Raw genomic sequence first — 27965 nt, forward strand, 5'->3', positions numbered from 1 at the left:
TGAAAAGTTGCGATTTTCTACCATGGGTGCAGCAGGCGCAATGATATTATGCAGCGTCTCTCACAAATGTCTTTGGTTGCAAGGCACACTCCATGTGCAAACAGACGCTGCGTGATATCATTGCGATATAGGAAAAATATTGAAACTCTGCTTATTTTTGAACGAGATGCTAACAGTCTAATCAGATTCAATGAACTATGCTAAGCTATGCTAAAAGTGGTACTGCCAGACCCGGAGATCGGCTGAATGGATTAGAAAATGGTAAAACTCAACCGTTTAAGCCATTTTCAAAAAAAGTGGAGCGTTCCTTTAAATTTAGTGCTCACATATAAAAAATCCAGTCAACTACTGCAACATAAAACCAACTCCCCAACCGTTTTTTCTTTTCTTTTTCAATAATCTGATAAATTCAGATATATGTCACAATATAGAATAAAAGATCTGTTGCTACTAACGTTCAGCATGACTAGGATAACATGCAGATGTAAGACCTTAGGCCAGCTCTTGTTACCATGACCAGCTATACAAATCTATAGCACATTTTCACAACAACTCCATTGTGAACCCCTATTGTTAAGACCCACGAGGCCCATTGAGTGCTTTTAGCCTGATCTGGCAACCGATCCCCCTTTTTGTCTTCATCTGCATTGTAAAACCAGAGTTTGTTTGGTTTGAATTGAATTGTATGTTTAGGACAATATGGCTGTACATTTAACATGGTATCAGGTATTTAAATGTTTTAATGCAAACAGTAAAATAACGAGAAGCAAAAACGGTTACAACGACCATAATAAAAGAAAGAAAAGTATATGTTTTAAATAACGATGATATCTGGCAACCCACCTGCTGTGTGTTCAAATTTGAGACGTGACTCGTTGGCCCCGCCCCTCACGCCGAAAACAAAAACGCATTTCCCCTCGACCAATCAGCAGGCGAGTTCCTCGCATGTGTGTATTGTTTAAACTGGCCAAAGCGAACGAGCAGCGTGAGCGCACACAAACTTCCACACGGACAGAGACATGGCGGCCGCAGTGTCCGTTAGCTCAGCTGCCAGAGACGAGAAATCCTTCACTGGTGTCAGTATTGCTCCGAATCCACTTTATACAAGTTACGACCAAGCAGCCGAACCTGAAAACTGGGGGTTTGAAACGGGAAAACAGTTTGAATCGGACACCGTCGATGAGGGTTCACCGACGGGCAGCGACTGTTCGCGACGGCTCGATGATGAACTGACGGCCCTCAGTCCAGAAGAGATTGCCAGCCGTTTGGAAAGAACGAGAAGAGAGTTTTATAATCGACGAAAAATCATAATAAAGAACCTCCCAGCCGATATCAGCAATCAGGTTTGTACAACAAACAACAGTTTTATGTATCTTGGTGGACTTTTAACTAACTTAGATGGGCATCCCAGCCACCGTTCGAGTTTTCGGTTATCGCTGACTCAGTAGTTAAGTTAATGGACTAGGTTTTTAGTGTTTGAAATCGGTAACTGGATCTTCTGTGTCAATCTGAAGGCACATGATGAGTGGTCAGAAATGCTAGTTTGACCACACCGAGCCTCGTGTCGTCGCAGCCATTAACGAGCCCCGGTAACGGAATAATAAACTCCACTGGGAGTTGTGTAACGTTAGTTGTATTGAAATGTTCATTTGATCAAGGCAAGCTGAATGCCCGGATGCTTATCCTGACAAATGCGCCACAAGCACGTTAGATGTTCAATATTTCTGGCACATCTCTCGAAATCTGACGTTTAAATCTGAAAATGTTGGCCATGAAGTTGCTTGTCACAAATGTTACTTTACAAACTGTCGTTAACCAGAGTTTGACAGGTCGTTTTGACATTTGAAAGTAATTATGATAATAATAAAAAGTAGACAAAAGTAATAAGTAATGCAATCTTGACTGGTACCTTTCTTATGTTTACTAGTGCTTATTCATTAGATACAACTACTCCAGGAGTTCTAAGTGTTCAATTAGTCTCAAATACTGAATTACATACTGCTATTTATTACTTTACTATTGAACAGTGACTAGTTACTATTTGATTGTTACTTGTAACAAATGGCAAATAAAAATCCACCCATATGTGCACATCATGTTAAAGCTCAATGTGTCAAACATTTTATTGGACTGTAATGCTTCTGCTCCTCTCAACTTTGTTGATGGCCTTAAAAAGGATTTTAATTCTATCCATCTTCTAGCTATACTTAAGAACCATTTTATTAAAATAAAACGTTTGTGTTTTTAGTTTTAATTAAATTTCAATAACTTAAGTATAATTTTCACCATGGAAATATGTAATTAGTCAGACCGTGTATTTAAAAAATATTTGGTATGTATATTCAGTTAGTACTTAGAAAAATGGGAAAGGTTAATAGCAACCGAAGTACTTCTAAAAAAAACAGTTAAAACTGGAGTTTGTAATGTGATTTTGATATTTTATTAACCAAAGACTAGATGTTACTAGCTGCACCCTTGTAAATCACATGGTCCGGCCACCCAAATACTTTGGCTGTTTTTATTGTGGAAATGAGCAGAGTTCATATAGGTCAGTTGGTTCTTGTTCTTTGTGGATGTGGTTCTCTTAGGAAAATGCTTGATTCATGGGGAAAACAGGTGTGTGTGCGGCTCTGGTATTGTTCCAGATCGGAATGGGAGCAGTGAGGACGACAAAGGACAGAAGGCGCTGAAACAAAACGTTTTGCTTTCACTGAAACTAAAAGAAAGTGCTGGTTCATATTATGGTAACATGTAGGAAGCCTGAAAGCAAAAGGGGTTTTTATTTTTGTGTCATCAAACGTCATTTATAAATCTCTGTCATAACCACAGAAAGATTATTTGTGACCCTTCAAATTAAATGATTTGTGGGAATAGAGAGCTATTCAGTTTGTTTTGAATCTATTGTATGACTTTTGTTGTTCTTGCAAAATTGAAGATAGTGATTGCTTGATGAAAAGTCTAATGTTTTGGTGACTGTGATTTTTCCTGTTGTTTTTCTTTAGGAGGTGCATGAGTTGTTAAGCAACTATGATTTGAAGTACTGCTTTGTGGACAAATACAAAGGGACAGGTGTGTATGACTCATTATATTATCATGTGAATGGATATTTGTTGTGTGTGTTGGTTTTTTTTTTTTTTTTTTTTTTTTTTTTGAATGGGGATATTGGCAATGCTTTACATCATCCTGAGCTGATTAGGTCTTTATTTAGCATCAGCTGTTCTGGATAATTGCGGTTTTAAAGGTAGCACTTTTGTTTCTCAACCCTTATTTATTTATTTTATTCTTTTATGCGTCCTAAATATTAAACCACTTAACATTCCGTTTGCAGATTGTTTCAGTCTTAGGCATCCTACTTTAACTTTGCTTTTTAAAAATGCTGTTTTTTTTAACTAATACTTTTTAGCAAGTACGCTTTAAAGGTGCCCTAGAATTAAAATTTGAATTTATATTGGCATAGTTGAATAACAAGAGTTCAGTACATGGAAATGACATACAGTGAGTCTCAAACTCCATTGTTTCCTCCTCCTTATATAAATCTCATTTGTTTAAAAGATCTCCAAAGAACAGGGGAATCTCAACATAACACCGACTGTTACGTAACAGTCGTGATCATTAATATGTACGCCCCCAATATTTGCATATGTCAGCTCATGTTCAAGGCATTAGACAAGGGCAGCCAGTATTAACGTCTGGATCTGTGCACAGCTGAATCATCAGACTAGGTAAGCAAGCAAGAACAATAGCGAAAAATGGCAGATGGAGCAATAATAATTGACATGATCCATGATAACATATTTTTAGTGATATTTGTAAATTGTCTTTCTAAATGTTTCGTTAGCATGTTGCTAATGTACTGTTAAATGTGGTTAAAGTTACCATCGTTTCTTACTGTATTCACGGAGACAAGACTGTCGTTATTTTCATTTTTAAACACTTGCAGTCTGTATAATTCATAAACACAACTTCATTCTTTATAAATCTCTCAAACAGTGTGTAATGTTAGCTTTAGCCACAGAGCACTATCAAACTCATTCAGAATCAAATGAAAAAATAAATAAATAAATACAATACTCACATAATCCGACGCATGCATGCAGTATGCATGACGAACACTTTGTAAAGATCCATTTTGAGGGTTATATTAGCCGTGTAAACTTTGTTTATGTAATGATAGAGTCGTGAGCTCGGGAGGGGGTGGAGAGCGCGAGCAATTAAAGGGGCCGCAGTATGAATCGGCGCATTTCTAATTATGCCCCAAAATAGGCAGTTAAAAAAACACCTTAGACTTACATTACATTTATCATCAATTTTTTTTTTTTTACAAGATGTAAAGACATCTATAATGTTTAGATTCTATTCCAAATAAATGCTGAAGAATCCTAAAAAGAAAATGTATCGCGGTTTCCTCAAAATATGAAGCAGCACAAATGTTTTCAACATTGAAAAGAAATGTTTTCTTAAACATCAAATGATCATATTAGAATGATTTCTGAAGGATCATGTGACACTGAAGACTGGAGGAATGAATCTGAAAATTCAGCTTTGCATCACAGGAATAAATTTAATTTTAAAATATATTAAAAGAAATGTATATATTTTTAATATTTAAGTGTATTTGATAAAGTAAATTCCTATTTAAAAACTTGTATCTAAAATTTTTTGATATCTTTCCCCACCCCTCCATACATGTGGTTGTTGTTAATCATTCTTTGTTTTTGTTGTTTTCTTATTCAAGCCTTTGTGACGCTACTGAATGGTGAGCAGGCCCAGTTTGCGATAAAGGAATTTCACCAATATGTTCTCCGTGACCGTGAGATCTCTGTGCAGCTGCAGCCGACGGACGCTTTGCTATGCATCGCCAACCTTCCCAGGGCTTTCACCCAGCAACAGTTTGAGGAGCTCGTCCGCCCCTTCGGAAACATTGAGCGCTGCTTCCTGGTGCACAGTGGCGCCACGGGCCACTCGAAGGGCTATGGCTTTGTGGAGTATATGAAGAAGGACTCTGCAGCCAGGGCAAAGTCAGAGCTGCTGGGGAAGCAGCTTGGGTCACGTATGCTGTACGTGCATTGGACAGAGGTTGGATCGCTCACGTATCCCATGCTGCACTCGCGCTGCCTCTGTGTGGACCGACTACCTCAAAACATCCTCACCGCTCAGGATCTCCGCAGTGTGTTGACTGACACGCACGCTCCTATATTTTGCCAGGTTGGTACGAACACTTTGATCCTTACTTCAAGTGTTGAAGCATTTGGGGCACGGGAGCATTTGAAAGCACACGAAAGTGTTTGAATTTGAAAGTGGGAGCGTTTCAAAGCAGGTGTCTATCAGCGGACTGGTGTGCGATAGAGGCCAGCTTTCAAATGCTCCCGTGTGTATCTGTGTAATCGCTTGGTGAAGAGTGTCATTGACTATTTGCAATGTTTTTGAAGCACTGATCATTGAAGCCAATCACAGACATATCTGATGAGCCTTGAACACAATGGCCAGAGGTGTTTACGATTCCACTCAACAGCGCTCAAAGTTTTTTTTTTTTTTTTATTTCTGTACCGAAGTCGGTACTTTTGACAACTCTAGCAAGAAGCTGTTTCACTTGAATTTCTGAAGAGAAGAAAAGAAAATCAAAGTTTGTTTAAAGGGTTAGTTCACCCAAAAATGAGATTTGTCATTAAGTACTCCCCTTCATGCCGTTCCACACCTGCAACACCTTTGTTCATCTTCGGAACACAAATTGAGATATTTTTGATGAAACCCAAGGTTTTTTTTTTATCTCCCACAGAAGGCAGTGAAATTACCACATTTATTTGATGTTCATGCAGGTTTTTCGTGCTATAACTTGCATAATACAAATAATGTTTGGTGTTGGGTAGGGATGTCCAGATCCGATCACATGATCGGAAATCGGGCCCGATCATGTGGTTTCAGACTCGATCGGAATCGGACGTTACCTCCCGATCAGGACTCGGATATATATGTATTAGGGGTGCAACGGTTCTCCACTTACGGATCGCACTTGCACTGCGGTCCATCTCGAATGACGACGCATCTATTGGTTAATATGGTTTGTTTAAAATAGCAACGTGGAAAACAGACAGAGTTCAGATAATGTATGTTTCAGTCGATGGATGCGCAAAAAGTTACAACAACGATAATCAGAAAGCGTGGACAAAACAGTCACTCTTTGTAAACTGTTAACTGCGAGTGCCGTCTGCTCTAATGTCCAGTCATTTACGCCGTCATCACCCGGGTGTTGACACACGTTGCACACGTTGCTGTCTGTATTTAAACTAAACTCATTTAAGCATTGCTGATTTAAACCTTAAAGAACAAGACGCGAAAGAGAACTCGCGCGCTGTGAGAAGATTTGTGTGCGCTCATCCGAAGCGCGCACACGCTTATTCCAGTCAGCGCGCAAATACTGAGTTCTCTTTCACGCCTTGCGCTTCGGCGGCCACATTCATACAAAAATTGTCAACATGCCCGTCCTAGCGAGTATCCTAGCAAACATAGTCGGTAATGTCTTAAGTGAACGTATATTAGTCGAGAAAGACAGCGCATGTGTAACAGTATATGAACTGGATCGTGCATGTCTTAAAGGGAAAACAACTATTCCTGCTGCCTGTATTTAATGTTAAATCAAACAACAAAAAACAAAGAAATCACTCACTGCTCTTGACTGAATAGTTTTTGTAACTTCAATAATGATTAATCTTTATTTATTTTATACAGTAAAGATAATATGCAGTGATATTTTATATTTGATTACTATTTGAAAACCGAATACCTGAAAAACCTGAAAAGCACTGTTCCTGGATCTGTTTTTTCGCTCTTCTTTATTCTTTTTTATGTAGGCTATTAAGTATCGGATCGGGACTCGGTATCGGCAGATACTCAAAATCAAATGACTCGGACTCGGACTCGAGGGCAAAAAAACGTGATCGGGACATCCCTAGTGTTGGGGGTACGTTGGTATGTGGATCTGGCAATCCCCGACTTGAACTATGATTCAAATAGAGCCTGCTTTAATGTGTTTTTTATTTATTTTTATTAATGCATTTTCACGTTAACTTCGACAGCCTTAAATCCAACACAAGTCATTTTCTTCACACACAGTATGAGTTGCAGTCTGACACAATTTGTCTGCCCCCTTTAGTTTGACAGGATATTATTGGCCCTGATCGTTGGCTGTTTTTAAACAATCGGCTGATGACCTATAGTGAAGATAATTGCTTTTATCGGGTGATACATTGGTGCATCCCTAATTATTAAAGAGAGAATAATGTGCAATGACTTGTGTATAATAAGACATGAATAATGAAGTAAATGGGGTCAATTTTGTTTGTCAGATACATGTACTCTAAAGCAGCAGATGGCAAAATATTGTAATCATCATGCGATTTAATTATTTCTCCAGTGCCTGAGTTTAATTTGAAGTCATGGTCTTTTCCATATGCTCCGTAGTGGTTATTTACTTAGTTATCTGGAGGAACATTATCAGCCTTCTGCAATATTATGAAATCTAGGGTGCTTATGAATAAACAGCTAATGAGAAATTGGGAGAAATATTAAGCTTATGTGGCTGATCACTTATGGCAGGATCTGTCTCCAGCCTTTTGTGAACGGAATGGAGCAGAGCACTGTTTATTAAAAAAAAAAAAGTAGAAGAGAGTTGCACTGTTATTTTTTTCTAAGTGATCTTATTTTTACATGGCAGATGATAAAACTGGCCAAAATAACAAATTAAGATTTTACAGCAAAACTGCATGATTTTGATTTGCCATCACTTGTTCACAAGCTAGAAATCCCTGGTTTTTGATGTAGCATATTGTTTTCCCCCCACTTCTCACAGTCAAGCATCTAAATTTCTACTTTTTCTGGTTCTCCTATTGCAAAATGTTTTAAAAGGGGTTTTATTCAAGCTTCTCTACTGACATTTATCCACTGAATGACTGACATTTATCCACTCTAGCTCATGAACATTGTAAGACTTAAAGTCGTTTTCAGTTGGAAATCATAATGCTAATATCCTAATCTTTGTTATTTGGTGTTAAAAATCCCTTAATGGAATCATATACAAGTAGACAGTTAACCAGTAGAAATGACAACTTGGGCTTGAATGTTAAATACACGTACTTGTGTGTGTCAGAATGACTGTCCTACTTTAGATGGTCATTCTGACAGATTGATTTTAATTTACTTTTACTCGCCTTGATCAGTGAACAAGCAGAAGCTCAACCTCTTCTGCAAGCGATTCATATGGATTCATTTTCCAATTCCTTTATGAGCTTTTTGAAGCTTTAAAGTGGTAGTTGCGTAAGCTGTCAGTGGAGGGACAGAAATCGGATTTCAGCAAAAAGATCTTCATTTGTGTTCCAAAGATGAACAAAAGACATCCTCATGTCAGTATTGACTACTAGATTTTTGGTATCATGATATCTCTAGCCACAATAATGACGACAAAAAAAAAAAAAAAAATTCTCTCTGTGTGTGGGTGGGAATCTTTAGTCACCTCACGATCCGATTCTAATTCTGGCCCTGCGTCCCAATTAGCCTACTTATACTACGCCCTTAAAGTATGTACTCTTTCTTTGAACAAAAAGTGCTTGCTTTTGAGTGTGTAGAAAAAGAGTAGACAAGCTTTGGGACATACTATCACGTCATACAATTGCGTCTTTTCTCTGTCGCATCCTGTCACCGTGAAGTGGCCTGTCAATCATCTTACAACATCCACATTTAATTTAGCTAATTTCCTACCGTATCGGAGAGAAATGCAGCACGTTGATCTGCAGTCGCGTGTCTTTCATGTGGAGAACTCTCATATTAATCCATAATGATGCATTTAAGAGTTAATGGCCATTTGGATCTTTATAAAAGTCCACATTGGTATTTGCAGATGAAAAATAACACAGATAACATTAAATAAATATTTTCTATCAGGTTGAACTGATTATTAGTCACTCAAACCTCAGTGTCGATCGCATATATCTGCCATGATTTGGATTTTTTTTTTTTTTTTTGAACACTTTTTACTCGTGTTTGTAGTTCTGAACTGAATCCTCATCCAAAGCGCAATGGGTTGTGGGCAATATTAGCCTTTATAGTGTGCACGGATCCACACTTCGAAAATCTACCGGAAATAGTAGACCAGTGGTACTCAAACTTTTTTCCCAGTGGTCCGCACAATGGTCCAAGTGCAGGTCTCACGGTCCGCATATAATTTGCATATGACGTCACCAATGCAAACCAATCAGATTTAATGTTATGGTATTAGCAGATAATACTATTATTATACTAAGATGTTGCACACAAATAACAAATAAAAACTAACTTACTGACATTAGCTTTACAATTATAATCAGTAATGCTCAATGAACACACAAACTGTATATACAATCACTTTAAGTTGCTATTTAATTCCGTATGACTTTATGACTCTTTTCAACAGCATCGCAATAGTCACCAAACAATCACATAAACGCCTTAATAAGCAAATGTTACTCAGCTCTTTTTACAAACAACATTGAGCGCACTGTAGGCTAATTAAATCAAGCATTCTGTCACGTCGCAATCCCTCGCGCAGCATCGAATCTGCGAGCGCGCGCAGAGTTGGGCTCATCCAGCCGCGGGTGCGCTGATGCGGTTATTTTACTGATTTAAAATACATCAAAAAACACATCGAATTCACAGTTCAGTCTCCTGAAACTGTAGGTTTTGCTTGTCAAGTACTTTACTACAGAGCAAACAGGAAGGCTGCCCATCTCGCTCATTAGGCCTAACGGCAAACTGATTCTTCTTACCTTTGCTGCTGATGCTGCGACTCTTCTTGTGTCGTGTCATTTTATCTTCCACATTTAGCTTTTCTCCTTTAATAACAAATTTGACCATTTTGAGGCTTAAATTTACAAAATTAGCCTAACTACTATTTGAATTCTTCCAAAGCGCGCACTTGTGTGTGTTTCGTTAACTGAGTGATTGAGTCATTAGCCTACGTTGCCTGATGTCTGAAAATAATAAATGCTCACCAAAATTATTTCATATGACAAATAAAGCATTATAGCTCATTTATATTTATTTAATTCACTTTAATTTAAATTTTAAAACAAAAATAAATTGTATGCTATTTTTGTTTATTATTATTGTGGTCGGCATATCGCGGGCAGCATTTACATTTGTGACGGGCCGCAGGCTGAGAACCACTGCTCCACACCCATTCAAACGCTCGCTGCGTCGCGCGACTCATATCCAATTACATCAAAAGTATATGCTCACTGGATGTCATGGCAACCGAATCACGGAGGAAAACTTTAAATATCTCGCCTTCGCTTTAATTTCGGACCATCTCCAAAAAGACATAAAACACTAAACAAATGATTTTGACATGCGTTTTTCAAAGTAAGAAATCCAGATTTTTAATCCCTTACACAGTTACTGCTGTTGAAATACGAAATGGAGGCGGGTCCGGATTGAATTCCCTCCGGATCCGGACCGGAGTCCAGACTTTGAGAAGTGCTGTAGTAGACCATCCGCGCAAAGAGCGCGTCAGCATTTGAAATTGAAAGCAAATTGAACAATGTAAGGCTGAACACTGTTACTGATGATCGTTTTTGCTGCGTGAGATTCTCATGCTTTGTTGTTGAGCAACCGAAGCACGAGCTGTTAAACAGGGTTCCTACAGTTTGGAAAAGTATGGAATTTGATTAGAGTAATTTCCAGGTCCTGAAAAGTCTGAAATATATTTGTTCAGTTTTCTAATTTTATCATACCTGCAAACTACTGACTTTTTGGTGAAATTAGCCATTTTGAATCAAAATGCGTCATTTATTTGAATTTAGATCCAAGAAGCTTTTTTTTTTTTTTTTTTTTTTTTTTTTTTCCTGGGGTGAGTGTCACAAGATTCTCATAAGAATCGAAAATGGGCTACTTTCCCATAGACTGGAGTGAGTCGCGATCTTTCTTGGGGCTCTGTGGCATGACAGATCACTGTAGCGCTTGTGAACCAACCATTTCTTCTGCTTTACTTGTTACAACACAAAATAAACCTGATTTAACATGCAAAGGTGTTGAAAGGTACAGTACAAATTACCGGAATCTGTATCGTGTCACATGCAATTGATCAATCAGTGTTTCGACCGCAGAAAGGCGTCAATAAAACGGCTTGTAAAAATGTCACATTTAGCCTACCTCAGAAAAGCTGTTCAATGTCCAAAAACTCCTTATTTAGGTACAAAAATGAACTTTGAGAGGAGCATTTTGCTAAGTATATGCACTATAGGCTATTGCATATTCATTGTATTTGTACTTATAAATGATTTATACATTCAATATTGAAGCACATTTTATGTTTAGGCCTACATAAAAAAAAAAAAAAAAAAAAAAAAAAAATAGAAAATAGTTGTCATTAAAAAGTATCAATGTTGTTATAAAATCTTATGTGTAATTTAGCCTATATGTAAGTAGCTTACAAATAAATTTTAACCTAATATTATAAAGATGTACCAGATGTGTTTCCCTGTATAGTTTACAGTATTGAGATTTTTTTTTTTTTTTTTTTTCCTTTTTTTCTTTGAGGAAATTTGCCATGTACTGCACCTGATAGGCCCCAAATTAATCAATACTGAATCAAAGGTAATTAAGTCACAAACTTCTGAATCAAAATTGTGAAATCAGAATTGTGAAATTTGTCAATGCTCAGCCCTAGTGCGCATATATATATATATATATATATATATATTTTTTTTTTTTTTTTTAATAGAAGCAAATGTTGTTTTTTTTTTTTTTTTTTTTTTTTTCATTTATTTTCTTGTCAGAGTGCACCAGAATGCTTCATTTACATGTTAAAATCACACAAATCTTCTCCTGGGGGAGGATGCCCCTAGACCTCTCTATAAACATTTAGTTCTTACATGTCATCTTTTTCCCCTCTCTTGGCTTTGCAGATATGTTTATACATTTATGAATTTCTAAAATATTAGGGAAACTGTCATACTGCACTTGTGTAGGCTACTCGTACTCATAGGTTACTCTATAGAAATGCTTCCATAACAACCATAACAACTCACAACAGAGTAAACACTATGTATGAAGGTAGGACCTGGACTACAAACATGAAGCAGAGAAAACATTGAATAGGAGACCGAGGCTTATCAATGGCAGAAATCATTTGGAAGGAGGTCTGGAAATTTGAGTATGGAATTTTGAAATGGAAAATGTGTAGGAACCCGTTAAAGTTCCGCCCTCTTTTGAAAAGAGCAGCAGCAGCTCATTGCATTTAAAGGGACACACAAAAATGGCATGTTTTTGTTCACACCCAAATAGGGGCAAATTTGACATTTGAATTTTGTTTTATGGAAAGGAACTGCCTGAACTCTGTTAAACCTTTGCATTTGACAATTATTATTATTATTATTATTATTATATTATATATAATATATATATTTTTTTTTTTTCATGTATAACCCATTGTCAGATTTACTGAATTATAAAGCTAAATTTCCTGTTTATTCTTCCATTTTTATGTTCAGCCTTTGACCCTTTTTTTTTTTTTTTTTTTTTTAAATGAGGCCATGCTGAGTGCTCCATGGCAGAGTGCATTAGTTTCTATGGTGATTTGTCACCTGACTAGCCCAGGTGCTGTCAGTCAGCAGGTCATTCTGGAACGAGAGCGAGCTGCTGCCTGTTTCATATGTTAAATGTGGACCACGTACACCGCAGGATGCAAGGCATTGTTGGGAATGGCACTTTTTTTTTTTATGTCCCCCATTGCTTTCGCATTAGCAGAGGCTATTAGAAGTTAATTCTCATTAAATCAGATGTGTTCCCAGTTCAATTTCCCAGGTTTTAGGCAAGTATTGGATTGGCCTCATTGATGTGGATGAGGCTTCACTCATGTGTAAAATGGTCAAATAAGGTTTAATGAATTTTTCCAGTAATATATAATCAGGGCCTTAGCGTCTCATTGTAGCTGCTTGTTGAACACCGTTCCAATCACAACAGAGAGACTTGGGAGCTGCAATAATCTTAATGGCTCTGTCAGGAATGGTTGCCTTCTAAGTGTGCATTAGAGCCGCACAATTCTGGATAAAATGACAGTAGATATCACGATTGTCCCACGATTCTGAATATAAAATAAAAAATGACATGTAACATACTAGAGGTTCTGACCATTTTAATTGCTGGACTCTAATTGCTGGGGGGGAAAGTTTATTTAATTTGAATTAAAATATATATATATATATATTTTTTTTTTTTTTAATGGTTTGAATGAATTCGGTGACTCAAATATTGTTAGTTCATTCTAGTTCAGTGCATTAACTAATGTTAACAAATACAACTTTTGCATTTAACATTTAAAATTAATAAATGCTGTTGAAGTATTGTTGTTTCTTAGTTTATAACTAATGTTAAAGTTAACCTTAAAGTGTTACCATAATTTATTTTTTTGTTAATGATTTTTTTTTTTTTTTTTTTTTCTTGGTCTTAAGTGCAAACAATAAGTGCAACCATAATCAAATTTGGATTTCGAATTATCGGTCAATATATCGGTTATCGGCATTCAAATATAAAATTATCGGTATCTGACAATTTTCATATCTGTGCATCCCTAGTGTGTATATATATTTTGCATAGTTGCAACCAACTATTTGTGAAAATGCCAACAGCTTATTGACAGTGCCCTGCCCCCACAAAAGTACACATTGAAAACTTCAGTCATATTAGCAGTAGGGATGGGCATTTTTCCAAAATATTGTATTTGAATATTTGGGCTCGTAAAAAAACGAATATTAGTTTATTTAAATGAGGTTAAACGAGAAAGCCGTTATTGTTTCATATTCATCAATATTTTGTAACCATTTCTGAACAAGCTTACGATTAGGCAATATACACAACAAGCTATTGTACAAAACGTACATAATACACTCGAGTCAGTATATGGTTATCGTGTTTATATTGTTTCACATGTTCATGTTGAGAAAAACAATAATATCCACATGCTCGGGTGAGAAAACGAGCCGTGCTGACAGACGTTGCAGAGACTAAGATAACAATACATAACAGTGTGCTGAGCTAAGTTTCTGACAGTAGCACTGTGTTTTCTGTTCGTAAATATATCTCCCTCGACAACTTATCTGATAGCAAAATGATTTTTAGACATATGCTTCCTTTAAGTTATCATCTTCTTTGCTCACTCGGGGATAACTTACTGACGTTGTGAATGCAGTGATGGACAGCTGTCTTTCCTCACTCGACGGGTATTTAGATTTCATGTGCTTTCTCATTATGGTGTTGATATAACTCCGTTTCATTCATTCATTTGATCAAAAGTAATTCCATTTAGTAAGATAATTTTCATCGAATTAATTCCAAACTGCGCGAGGTAGATGACAACATTGTGATGATCAAATAAAATAAACTTGTTAAATACGCTCCACAGCGCCACCCGGTGCATTTAGTTATAACTGAGTTTTAGTGCTTAGGATTTATCATGGATTCACTGCATTTACAGCCAGCAAAGCAACATAGTAAAATTCGAATTTATTTTTCGAATATTAATTACAGAACGAATATTCGACTATTCGTGCACATCCCTAATTAGCAGCCTAACGGAAGCTGTTTTCTTTGACATTTAAAGGGATAGTTCACCTAAAATTGAAAAGTGTTTACCCTTATGTCGCAACAAACCTTTATGACTTTCTTCTGCAGAACACAGAGATATTTTGAAGAATGTTGGTAACCAATAATAGATGGATGACAAAAAAAAAAAATAATAATTCTCTAAATATTTTTAGCATTCCACAGAAGAAAGTCAGTCATACAGGTTTGGAACAACATGAGATTGAGTAAATGATTACAGAATTTACATTTTTGGGTGAACTGTCCCTCCAAGTCAGTTGCCTTATTGGTTTAGTATATCTCAGAAAAAATCAAATTTATTTCTTTCTGCCTCCATAGCTTGCTCAGGGTCAGGATTGTAGTTTTCGACGGTTTGCTGTGATGGAGTTCTCCACGCCTGAGATGGCTGAGGATGTTCAGCGGCTGACTGATGGAAGATCTCTGGGTGGGACTCACATACGTGTCTCCTTCTGTGCCCCAGGACCACCAGGAAGGAGCATGTTAGCTGCCCTCATCGCTGCCCAAACCATGGTAGATCCTCATCCCACACTTCTTGATCAAAAATAATAATTCACAAATGAAACCATTCTGCATGCTTGACACGCAAACAAATAATCTCTTCACTTTAATGTTTAAAAGCAAACGCAGTGCATGATTTGTATTGTAAATGTGAAAGGCTAATTCCCTGCCAATATTTATCTGTTGACGGTTATGGCTGTAACCCACCCGTTAATGTATGAATTATACTTTCTTTGGTTAATCTTATATTATAAATATGCAAATTGAGGTCTATATAAGGTCACTCTTTGAAAGGGTTTTAAAGTTACCAAAGCACAAACTGTTAATTTACTGAAAGGTGGAATGTTTTGCGTTCAGTTCTGAATTTCCCCTCTTTTAAATACAATTTAATTCCAAGTTACAGTTCATATAAAACCTTCATTTTATGTCATTGTGAATCCTTGAATCAGAATGGATTAAATGTTAGTGATTGTGGCTTTACATGCTCATGTAAATGTCGTTCTGTACCTCTGCAGGCTTTAAACCGAGGTAAAGGTCTTCTTCCTGAACCTAATGCCATGCAGATCCTTACTGGCCTCAATAACCCTGCCACTCTAAAGATGATGTTGGCATCTCTCAACCCGGGACATAAGCAAGGTGCTTATTCTTACTGTTTTTCTTGTGTAAGCTCGTTTCTTGAGTGGGTTTGTATTCTCATCCAGACAATGGATTTGATCATCACTCAATATATTCTCTCAATATGTAGGCCTGCTGGGAGCTGCACCTGCCGTACCTCTGCTGGCCAACCCTGCCCTCTCTGCTGCTCTTATGCAGCTGATGCTCCAGAACCAAGTCCAACAGGTACAGTCCATCCTTCCATCCCTCTTCACCTGACACTGTCCCAGCTGCATGTGTTATAGCCCTCACTCTCTTCTTCTCCCCTCTCAGCAAGCTCTTTTAGGGAATCCTCTTCTTTGGGCACATATTCTGCACAATAAAGAGTACAGTCTCCTTCCTTGTGTGAGTGGTTCCTCTGTGTGAGTGTGAGGTGGTTGTGTGCTTTTTAAAAGTCAAACTGTTCTTCTATCGCAGATCAATGCTTTGAGCCCAAGTGATTAATTGGGAAAACCCCATTAGCTACATCTTTTAAAGTATCAGCCAGAATGTATCAAACGTTTTTGCCTTTGGTGTGCTGTTTACATCCCTCTCGAATTTTGTTGTAACTTGACAAAAAGATCTATTTCTGAAGGGTTTTACTATATAAAAATGTCAAACTAATACAGTTTTGTCTCTCCACAGGCTGGATTGCTAAGTGAAAATCCTCTGGCTGCTCTTCCTCTCCAACAAAGCATTAACATGCTGGGAGAGATGCCTCAAGGTATCACACTTTTGCAATGTTCTATTTGTGCAGTTGTCCAAGTTTGTCTCCATCCATCTTTTTTTTTTTTTTTTTGCCCAGTTCCTAAAGTAAAAAACAAAAAGGTGCATAATATGTGCAACTGACCCAGTTTTGACATCATAAAGATGTTTTTTTTATGATTGGATCACAAGGTCATTAAATACTTGTGTAAACGGGGTCTAAATTATTTTGTGATTGGATCACTGAAATCACACATGGAGTTATTCGGGAGTTCATTTGATTTCATTGCTCATCTGTCCTGATGCAATTCTGGACTGCAGTGAAGTGCCGCCCGCTCACCTGATCATTCTCGTTTAATATCCGACAAAGTGTTCACAGAAGACTCACTTGAAACGCATGGCAATACCAGGTGGAAATGGTAAAGTGTCTTGGCTGGCCACTAGTGATGGATCAAAGAAAACCCGTAATAGGTAGAAACGGTTGATTTGTTAAGATGATACATTTTATATTGCTCTTTGGGAGTGCTTGTGTAGAGTGCTCCAGATGTTTTGTTTTATTGTAGACATTCGAATTTCAATTAAACTCTTGTCTCTTAATTCTAGGGCTGCATCCGACTAAAGATTTTGCTAGTTGACGAATAGTTATTCAAGCTATTAGTCAACTAGTTGCACATTTTATATTAATTTAATCACTTAAATATATACTGAGGAGAATACTTAACCATAATGAGCTGTTAATATAGGCGTAATATAGCCTATTCCACGCTTGGGCCCACACATGAAGCTTGCTGCAAAGCATCAGCAAAAGTAATAATTATGAATGTTGGGAAAAATGGCAAGGAGACATTTTAATTAATGATCTAGTCTTTTCTGGGTGTCGACCTAATAGATGAAGTTGATGATGCGGACTCGCCATCTCCACAGTAGTAGATGTGCCTTTAGAGAGAAATGCACCTTTCATATGGATTACATAATCAGATTTGAATTGATTTTGTTTTTCATGTCTGTGAGGCAAGTAGCCTATACACTGTTTCAATACTTTTTTTTTTTTTTTGATATGCTCCAGTTCACAGCAACTAAGGCGGCTGAGCGCACATCGCGTTTCGAAAGATGCATTACTCTTATCTGTATGAGCAAAAAAGACAAAGTTGTTTCCGCTGGTATCAGGAGTAAATGCAAGTGATTGCGCCGGCGCCTCCATGTCATGCAGTAAGCGTGCTATACTTCAGCTTCCACACCGTGCGCAAACGTTTTGATATGCGGCTAATGGCGCACATTTATTAAGGTTGACAGAGTGAGTGGCCATGTAAAATGGCTACTACTTGAGTGTTTAAAAGATGAGCCATATTTGAGGTTGATGGATGATAGGCAAATGTTTGGATTTCCTGCTCGACATACTGTAATTACAAGGACCCGCCGTTAACAATCTGTCCCTCACAGACTGCATGACTTCGCCACTTCTTGTGGAGTTTTTTTTTTTTTTCTGCAACCTAATCAACTAATAAAATTTTGGTCAGCTAGACTGGGTGCAACCCTAATTCATTCTAAAACCTGGTATTGGTATTTGATCTACCACAGCAGTCAGATTTTTTTTTTTTTTTTTTTTCAAATTCATCATCCAATAGCCCTAATCAACTGGTAAAACGAATGAAAATTCATTGAAAGTCTGGACACCGTGAAGGGTTTAATGTGCTGCTTTAAACTTATTTTCATTCAGGCGCTATTGCTCCAACCCTGGGCTTGCAGAATGAGCCTCTTGGTCCCATCAAACAACCATCCCTGAGTCGACCTCTTGGGAGGGAGACCGAGACCCCAGCCACCCCAATTGGCTTTCCCCCAGCAGCCTCTCCGGCACTTCAGGGAATGAGCTTGCCCCTCCTGACTGGGATGTTAGGAGCAGATGGGCCGACTCTACCAGGGGTGAGATGGGTTACTAATGGCTTCTCCTATTTGTGCACATTTATTTTGTCATGTAGCCTACACTTACTGCCATGATCTGAGAGCTTCGAAATTGTTTCAATTTGTTTTTGGTTCAGCATGAGCTGTTGTTCAGTCCTGTTAGTATTCAATATGATGCTAAAGCGCATCTACAGCAGGTTTGTATATTCAGATCTCTTTTCCTAAAGGTGTCTATATTGGGTGAGCCTCCCAAAGAAGTTGGTGTATCCCAGAATCCCTTTCTCAGTGCTCCTAGCATATTCCCATCTTCAGGTCAGTCTGCCTGTGGTGTTTTGTGCACCTTTACTTTTTTCCCTCTTATCTTGCATTTTTTGAAGCATTATGTTTGTTTAGGTGCCAGCACCAGAGCTCACCCCTACAGGAAGAAAACTGCGATTGGAAGCATGTCTAACCAACGCACAAACCACAACATCCACTCAAACTATAGCCTGCGCTTCCAAGAGTCTTGCACACCAGAGTTTCCTCCTCTGCACCAGGTTGGCTTATGTGTTAAGAGGAACTTTAATGAATGTGTGATTGCCTCACTATCCCTTTCTTATTGGATGTTGTCGCTGTTTGTACCCCATCCATAGGACCCCTTGTCTCACTTGTATGAACAGCAGGAGGTTCTGGAAAATGCAGCAATTCCTGGCTATGGTTTACAGGTATAGCCCCTCCTCCCTCCATTGACACTAACGGAAGGATTCTATTCCAAGATTGGACATGTGTGAAATCGCAATTGTCTGTCTCTCTCAAGCTCTCCAGGCATGCAGGCTTTGGTGATGCAGGCTCTCCTTTCAGCTATCCACCCAGCCCCCCTCAGTCTTCTTATTTCAGCTTTGGTGCCCATACTGGCATCCCCTCCACCCAGCTCAATAAGGTACTCAAAACAGACCACTTTGTTAAACCTTGATATTGTTAAACCAACAAACAAGGCACTTCATGGAACTTCTGGATTTCATATATAAATGAAGAGTTCAGATGCAAAACCACTAAAAGTCTGTCTGACATGTTTTCTTTTAAATTAGTTTTTTTTTTTTTTTTTTTTTTTAAACCACCAGGCTCCTAATGTTTAGGTTCAGTAATTTCACTTTAAAGGGTTAGTTCACCCAAAAATGAAAATTCTGTCATTTATTACTCGCCCTCATGTCATTCCACATCTGTAAGACTTTCATTCATCTTTGGCAAACAAATGAAGATCTTTTTTGATGAAGTCTGAGAGGTTTCTGTCCCTCCATAGAGATCCATTGTAACTACTACTCCAAGGTCCAGAAAGATAGGGGAAAAACATCATTAAAGTATCATGTGACTCCAGTGGCTTAACCTCATGGTGCATTTTACTTTTACTTTCACTTTCAATATTTATTATTTTATGTTACAGCACATTACAATCATTATATGGTTTGAGTTAAGATGGCCTATTCCCTAGATTGAAAGTGTGAATGGTCTCTCTCAGCTCTCTGATTATGTGTAACCTATGCATGCGTGGGAGAGGTGCAATTTTTGAATAATTCCCAGTTATCATCGGATATTTTTTGCTTGAAATGCCCATCCCTAGTGTTTACTCGTAAAAATCCTGTCATTGCCACTGTAACGATGGACAAAACATGAGGATAACTTGCAGCTCTGCAATTGAAAGCCAGCTCATACGCACAACGTCATTCATCTTGAGATCAAATGATTGGATTTGCGTCTTCCAGTTGGTTCTTCTGTGCACTTGGAGGCTTTTGCTAACGAAGCGATGTGGCGTTTGGCAGTTTCTGCCAACGAACACGTATTTCTGAATGGGCTGGTGCTGAGATTTAGCAGATTTGAAGCAAAAGTATTTGAGCTATGTGCAGAGAGAATTCGCTCTCATTTTTGACTGAGGTGGTGTTTAGTGGCTTTTGCATTTGAACTCTTCATATATGGGGATAACAATTAATTATACTAAAACAAGTATTTAAAATGGTGAATTGTTTTCTAAAGTGTATGTGCTATTGTGATCTGACTTCGTAAAAATCTCAAGTTATTTATATGCATTGCAAAATTCATTCCAATCAAATCAGCCAAGATGTAATATTAAAAATCCTTTCATTCAGTTAGACAGGCAAATTTAAAGTCGCGCAGCTCAACAAAAAGTGTGACACTTGTTTGATCAGAGTTGGCCGCAAGCCCAAGAATCACTTATCTGGATCCATTTTCAAAAGCTCTTAAATCCATTTTCAGACCTACTTCTCATCACATAATAACATAATATCCGTCTTTTATTACAATTTTTATTTGCATAGATGTCCGGAACATATGTAAGCCGGCCCAGAAAGTTGAATAAGTGCTTTTGTTTCTTCAGGCTGTTGGAATGCCTCCAGTGACTCATTCCAGCCTATATCCTGCTGCACCTGGAGCTGGTATGAAGGTAGGCCATCTTCAGCCCTGATGTCTAGCATCTATATTTGCTGTTCCTCAATTATCACATAAGTTTGCCAGGAACCTTTCAACAGTTATTCTTAGTGCGTCTCATCGATTCATTTTGATATCTTTCCACGTTTAGACTCCCATCGGCGGGCAGAAGCGTCTGTTCTCCCGTCTCATCCCGTCTCCAGAGCCCAGTCCAGAGGGTGGATATGTAGGTCAGCACTCTCAGGGTCTTGGGGGGCACTATGCTGACTCCTACCTGAAACGCAAACGCATCTTTTGACCAGCACTTGATGGCTTCCTCTGAACCACCAGCTTTTAAAGGGATTGCTACTGTAATACCACATTTAAGTGTGTTTTTGTGTGTGAGAGAGCGTGTGAAAGAGCAGTGAACCGTCATTGAGTTCACTTGGGAAAGAAACAAACAGGAACCAGTGGATGACCCTGCAGCTCAGATGATCGGTCACATGGATGATTGCTGAATTTTGTGTGTATATAATTTCAATGTGTATGTAAATAGTTTTTTTTTTTTTTTTTAATTTTCTTTTTTAATTTTGTTTTAATTTTATTTTTGTAAACCCAAAGATGCAACAAACACCACAACGAAAGGAAAGGGATCCTATCTTGTTCATCTGAATAGTCTTATTTTGTAGGCTTCTTTTTTTCTTCCCATTATTTTAATTTGATTTATTTTGAATAATTTAAGCAGGATGATAGCCTTTTTCTGCTACGCCTCTTGTTAGTTGTGTGTGTGTATATAGTTGTTCAGTTGTCTAAAAATGCTTCTCCACTACAATCACTTCTTCTCACATACAAGTGCCAAGCCTTACATGCTTTGAATATCATGTATCTGTGCAACGGATATGGTAGCTGTCTGTTCTCTTCAGTGAGTCACCTGTTTGTGTCTTTATGGGGAGCTCTGGGTTAGTTAGTCTCAAAATAGTTTTTCCCCACCACGCACTGTATTTTTGTTGCACTACTTTCCATCCTTGCATCCCATTTTACAGAGTCAAGGTTTTCAGAGCTGATTGTTCAGCGTTGCACTTGGAGGATATGGATCATGTATATTCATCCTCCAGAATCTGTCCTTTCCTCACCCGTAATGCTCGTTCACGCTCATTCTTGTTTTTCTGCCTGCTTTCACACCTCTATTTGACCTCGTTCAACCTGCACAGTTTTGCTGTTGCAAAGTGTTAGCGTCTCGGCCGTCACGTCATGAAGCCCCAGCTGGTTGGAGATGGAATATGGGCTGCCGTTCTCCCCTCACCAGGCTCCGAGTACTGCTGAAAGCACAGTATGCCTGCTGTTGCTTCTGTATTTCCACTCACACACACACTCTTTGCGTCCTCCGTTAGGTGCCTCTCCTCTGCAGACCAGCAGAGGGAGCCAGTTAGCTTTTCAGTTGGCACTGCTCCATATTTTTTTTTTTCTCCTTTCTTTTAAAATGAGAGCCAACAGACTGAAGCAGGCCGGACCTGTGCCCCTAGCATGACATTTACTTTTACCGTTGTAACTGTGACTACCTTTTCCCCTCTGTGGTTTTAACTGCTGTGCCCCAGAGGGGAAAAAGAAGCTTGTGCAGACTGGAATGTGATTGACGTATGATTGAGTACTTGGTCTGTGTGTGACTTATTAATCTGGTTGACATTTTGATTTGTGATAACGCATTACCTCTGACTTGTACTGCGGCTTACGATGGAACACGGAGTTACTTGTGTGCCTAAAAACGGCAGTGTTTACTGTAATCTCGCCAAACTGTGAGCCTCAACTACATTTAAGTTTGTTCATTTGCAGTGTACATGCTTGAGTTTGATTTACATTTCTTCTCTGGAGTCTTGAACTCGTGTTCTTACATTTCTTCTATCTAGACTGTAATTGTATCAATTGCTGCTCCGTATTTTGTATCCATCTGAGTGAAATTGCACAGTGCAGTATCTTGTAAATGATGATTTTTTTTTTATTTTATTTTTTTTTTTTATGTACGATATGTGGCAAGAGCTGCTGCTGCTGTGAAATGAACTAAAACTTTCAGATGTTTAAATGACCTTCATCACCAATTACTCTTTCCTTTTGTACAGCTCTTCTGCTCTGTTTTTGTGGCATTTGAACAAGTAAATGTTATTTAAGTTCATTCCTATGAAGTCTGTGTGGTCAATTATGCATATCAACTACACTAAACTGACTACATCAGGGGTGTCCAACCTTGCCTCTGGAGGGCATTGTCCTCAAGGTTTTTTTTTTTTTTTTTTTTTTTTTTTTTTTGTCTATTGCTTTCAGCTGAAAGTAGCTAAAACTGGTCGCTAAATGTTGCTAGATGACGTCATGCTGGCAAGTTCACTGATCTATATTAATATAGATAGTGGGCGAGTCATGGAATCTAAATAAGGTTTATCCAAGAAGTTGCTAGGCTTTTGAAACAAAGTCTCAAGGGGCAGGAAGTCGCTAAATCAGTCATTAAATTGGCAGCACTGTTTTTGCTCCAATTTGCCTCGACTCACCCACCTGGAAGTTTCTAGCATGCATTGACCTTGATTGGCTGGTTCAGATGTGTTTAATTGGGGTTGGAGCTAAACTCTGCAGGACAGTGGCCCTCCAGGAGCAGGACTGGACACCCCTGAACTGATTAATTATAGGCCCCATTGATTTTTGGCTTATGCACCTCAGTTTTGTCAGAGTGAAAAACAGTATTTGTGGATAATTTTGTCAATATCAAATAAAATATGGGGAAAAAATGCACGGTTTATCACATTGGTGTGCTTTTGTTTAACCAGGACATTTTTGAAATGCTTTCTTGTAATGGAACAAAGTCTCACTTGTGATCCAAAAAAAAAAAAAAAAAAAACTTAAATTATCACCAAATCTTGGAGTCTTTTTTTTTTTTAAATTTAGGACAGGTTTTGTTTATTTTTAAACAAGAGTTTTATTGGTCAATAATGACCATCCATTGAAAATGAGATCGAAAATAAGAAACATTTAGTGTTTAGGAGCAATGTCATGTTCACATATGTACATGTGTGGATACTGTGCACATGCATGTTCATGTTGGATTGTGAGTCCCTTCTGACCAGGCAGGATGTCTATTTCTATCTCATTAAGTGTAAACCGAATAAGGCCCCTGGGCCTGATGGAATCCCTGGTTTAGTCCTGAAAAACTAGGCCCTGGAATTAACCCCTATTCTTCATTCAATCTTCCTTTGATCATTCTGGATTTCAACAATACCTGTCATGGAAATCCCCCCCCCCCCAAAAAAAAACATATATATTAAAATGTTTTGAGAAAATGGTCAAAAACATTATGCTTCCATATGTTACACCATATTTAGTCTCGGATTTGCATATAAGCAGAAGAGAGGTACACATGATGCAGTGGCTTGTCTCTTGCACTTGGACATCCCTGGAAATTATGCCAGACCTTGCTCCGCCTTTAATTCAATTCAGTGTCGTCAGGTAATAAGGAAACTACAGTATCTGTAAGTTCCATCAACGTTAATAAATTGGATTCTGTCAGTCTGTTTGCCACTACTCATTACCTTAAATATGCAGATGATGCAGCCATAATTCCACTGTTCAATAAGGACAATGTCTATTTTTTGGTCCATCAAGATTCCATTGCATATTTTAGTACTTGGTGTGATGATAACTTTCTCCACCTTAATATTTCAAAGACTAAGGAATCCATCCTTCCAGTATTATCATTTACAGAAAGATGGTTGAAAGGGTGGAACATTTCAAATATCTTGGCATTACATTGGATCAACAACTCAACTTCAACCAGCACACTCAAGTGCTGTCAACAGAGTTATCCATAAAATCAGACCTTTGTCTGTTCAGCCTGTATGGTGCCATTTGTTTCTTTCAAATGCTAACAGTTACTAATAAGAAAAAACTCATGAATATAACCTCTTTAGCTAGTAAAATGATTGGTATCTCTGCCCCCAATCAGACAGTGTCATTACATTCACACTCTGTGAGGCAAATAAAATCTTAGATGACCCAGACCACCTCACTCAATCAATATTTCATCTCTCTTCCTTCTGGCCGTAGGTATAGATTACCATGTTTAGAAAGGCCAGTAAGCAATACGCACTTTAAATACACATGTCATCTTATGCTCTCGCTTTTTCTTTTTTTTTTGTGATATGTCTATTATTGTTTTGATAGTATAATGATAATCATTTTGAGTATTACAGGCTTTCATTTTCACAGAGATGAACTTTATCCTCAAATCAATGAAGCTCGGATCAATGAGGCCTCTAAAAAGAAATACAAAACCTGTCCTAATTGAAAGAAAACAAGATGGCAAAAAGATTGAATCCAGTATTTGGTAAAAGTATGGCATAATGATTGATTTACAAGCCGGTCATTTTTGACCAGCAATACCAAAGGTGGTACATAGTGTAAGGGTTAAAACTACAGATCAAATCTCACATAATTCCTTATTAATCAATTCTTGAGTTGACATGACCCAACTCTGAAAATCATAGCTTAAAGAATATCATGGTTTTTCTACTGGTAATTATGACATTGCATGAGTTTTATGAAGTGCATTTTGTGCAAGAGTGAGCAAACGCTTTGTCAGAACGAGACAATAGAGTATTGTCGCTACTTCGAGGATGGATGACTGTCAACTATTATATATATTCTGCATCAAGAGCAAACACTGCTAAAGATACCTGTCAAACTTCATCTATCCTCTAACGCTTTTATTTATCTCTCCTTGAGGACTTTGGTGCTGATAATCCACTGTGAGTAATGTCGTATTGTTCTATGCCAAAACAATGTCTCTTCGTGGGTTCCTTTGAGTCGGATAAGCCCTGAAGATACCACAGTCCGTGACACTTTATCTGCAAACACTTTCTCTGATTATCTTGGCTAAAGCAGAGGTGATGTATTTTTGTTTGTTGCCTTTTTGCTGCTTTTTTCATTGACAAGGATGGTAAAAAAAAGAGTAAAGGAATGGGACTGGAAAATCATGCAAGACTCCAACCCATATGATGGGTTTTTCTCCCAAAATTTCTTCCATGCAACATAAAATGTGAATATCTGGGTTGCTCTTTTCCATGTGACGGAGTAGAACAACCCAGTTGTCAAGCTCCTAAAAGCACACAGATCATATGGGCTATTTTCAAAGTCCTCTAATACCAAATAATAACTTTGCTTAAGGAACAGATGAAACAGTCATCGATTTCCTGTTGCATTCATGTTACTTTTACAATATGAATCTTGTTCATGTTCAAACCTGTTGATACCACAATATACACAAGAATCCAAGTCTGTCCTCAGTTGCTCCTCCTTGTGGTGTCAAGCATAGTTGGAGTCAAGATCCAGTCAAAGAGCCAGACAGAGAAAATGCTGAATTTGTAGCAACATCTTTTCAAATGCTGAGCTGTACAAATACAACAGAATCACATTTTTACAAAATGCTTATCTAGCCAAAATGCCTAGCAACATAAATACAACAGAACTGAACTGAATGGCTAGTGGAGATGCTGACATATCATTGTACACTGGCTAAGTAGCCATAACTATCCATTACAGCTGTATTCATAGCTTGCTAATGTTCTCAATTATGAAATGCTTTCTTGTTTGACTGTAGTTCATGGACATAATTCAGTTTCTCAGAGTTCTCTTCAGTTGTTCTCTACAGTCAGTAAGCTGAGATTCAGTCCAAGGCTTGAAGTTTTGAGACTCATGAAGGCCACATTTATGTAGTCTCCAGATCAAGACTTCAAATCTGGTATTAAGGTATGCTGTTTCTGGCTGAACTATCCCTCAACCGTGTCAGAACATGAGCTCTAACTGCTAGACCGTGGATCTGTTCTACTTGTGCTACCGTAATGGAAATCCCCAAATTTCCTCCTTCCTGATCTCACCATTCATTCAGTCTTTATTCAAGTCTCACTGTGAATAACTCAATAATTTGGGCAAAAATTCTGGATGTATTTCGGCTTAGTGATTTAAATGTAAAGTTGTTGCTCCCAGCAGACCTTACCTGTGTCCAGCAACCTCCCTCTGGAAGGTATAAAAACCACTCTATCCTGTCTTCAAGAAACCAAAATAAACTACACCTGCCCCACTTCCAAATGTCTGTCCATATATCTTATAACTCAACTACGGAAGAGGATTAGGGCCAAGCAAATATAAAACAATAAAACAATCTCGAGATTAAAGTTGTTAAATTTTGAGAAAAAACTCGTTAAATTTCGAGATAAAATGTTGAGAATAAAGTCATTAAATTACGAGAACAAATTTGTTAAATTATGAGAAAAATGTCGTTAAATTTCGAGAAAAAAGTCAAGATAAAATGTTGAGAATAAACTCGTTGAATTACGACATTTATCTCGACTTTTTTCTTGAAATTTAACGACATTTTTCTCATAATTTAACGAATTTGTTCTTGTAATTTAATGACTTTTTTCTCGTAATTTAACGAGTTTATTCTCAACATTTTATTTCGACTTTTTTCTCGAAATTTAACAAGTTTTTTCTCGAAATTTAACAACTTTAATCTCGAGATGGTTTTATTTTTTTATTATTGCTTGGCCCTAATCCTCTTCCGTACTCAACTGCTGAATCCAACTTTTTGCATTTTGTGCATTACTGAATTCAACTTCTGCATGTTTCTGGGTGAGTGTCGTCATCTGACCTGGATGATAGTTTTATTAAGTCAGCAGGAAAGACTCGCTTTCCTCACAACCCTTCTGGAGCCTCACCACTGGGCTTCTCAGAGATGACTGCTTAAAGGCCCTGATATACGTCAAACAAAATCGAAGAACGAACTGATGTGACGTCATTTCGAACAAAATCAGGCCAAAATGAAATTTGTTTTGTGTTCTTTTTGAAAGTTCAAAACGGCTTACCAAAGCGAACTTTCAGGAAAAGTTTGCTCTAGCTGCAAAACACCTTCATGCCACCATTGATCCGTGATGATAACGTAATAGGAGGTGTGTGCCGAGTCTCCACATTCATTTGCGTAGAACTGTTCTCTGACTCATTTCTGTAGAGTTTGTTGAGGTAAGATCTCAGCGAGTGAAAACATATGGATAGCCACTTTATAGTACAAAATGAAGTTGTGCTTCTGATGAAATGAGGCACTGACACTGTTTTTCATGTTTGATACTGCAAAGCTACTTGCTTTTAAGCAATCTATTGAATGAAGTGCTATATAA

General features: G+C 37.9%; 1 protein-coding gene across 4 annotated transcripts; it reads left to right on the plus strand.

Moving 5' to 3' along the window:
* Positions 1 to 1000: 1000 nt before the first annotated feature.
* Positions 1001 to 23492, plus strand: raver1 (ribonucleoprotein, PTB-binding 1). Of its 4 annotated transcripts, XM_067382524.1 has the most exons (15): positions 1001 to 1343; positions 3003 to 3069; positions 4736 to 5205; positions 14947 to 15138; positions 15642 to 15762; positions 15872 to 15966; positions 16054 to 16125; positions 16405 to 16483; positions 18182 to 18384; positions 18591 to 18675; positions 18757 to 18899; positions 18996 to 19067; positions 19160 to 19282; positions 20732 to 20797; positions 20933 to 23492. In XM_067382524.1, the coding sequence occupies exons 1-15, from the start codon at positions 1020 to 1022 to the stop codon at positions 21077 to 21079; spliced, it is 2259 nt and encodes a 752-aa protein (XP_067238625.1). In that variant the 5' UTR covers positions 1001 to 1019; the 3' UTR covers positions 21080 to 23492. The 4 variants fall into 4 exon arrangements, 2 of the variants coding, with proteins under 2 accessions (XP_067238625.1, XP_067238626.1); XM_067382525.1 differs by lacking the exon at positions 16054 to 16125 and having other exon boundaries at positions 20933 to 23491; XR_010894651.1 differs by lacking the exons at positions 16054 to 16125; positions 18591 to 18675; positions 18757 to 18899; ... (2 more) ...; positions 20732 to 20797; positions 20933 to 23492 and having other exon boundaries at positions 15642 to 15788; positions 18182 to 18238.
* Positions 23493 to 27965: the final 4473 nt, after the last annotated feature.

The sequence above is a fragment of the Chanodichthys erythropterus genome, chromosome 3, assembly GCF_024489055.1.
Source record: "Chanodichthys erythropterus isolate Z2021 chromosome 3, ASM2448905v1, whole genome shotgun sequence".
Lineage (NCBI taxonomy): Eukaryota > Metazoa > Chordata > Actinopteri > Cypriniformes > Xenocyprididae > Chanodichthys > Chanodichthys erythropterus.

Bases quoted from the DNA above. Each gene is read 5' to 3' on its own strand.
- raver1 (XM_067382524.1), top strand. From the start codon at position 1,020: ATGGCGGCCGCAGTGTCCGTTAGCTCAGCTGCCAGAGACGAGAAATCC. The intron at 1,344-3,002 runs GTTTGTACAACA...GTTTTTCTTTAG, and splicing joins CAGCCGATATCAGCAATCAG to GAGGTGCATGAGTTGTTAAG. The intron at 19,283-20,731 runs GTACTCAAAACA...TTGTTTCTTCAG, and splicing joins CCTCCACCCAGCTCAATAAG to GCTGTTGGAATGCCTCCAGT.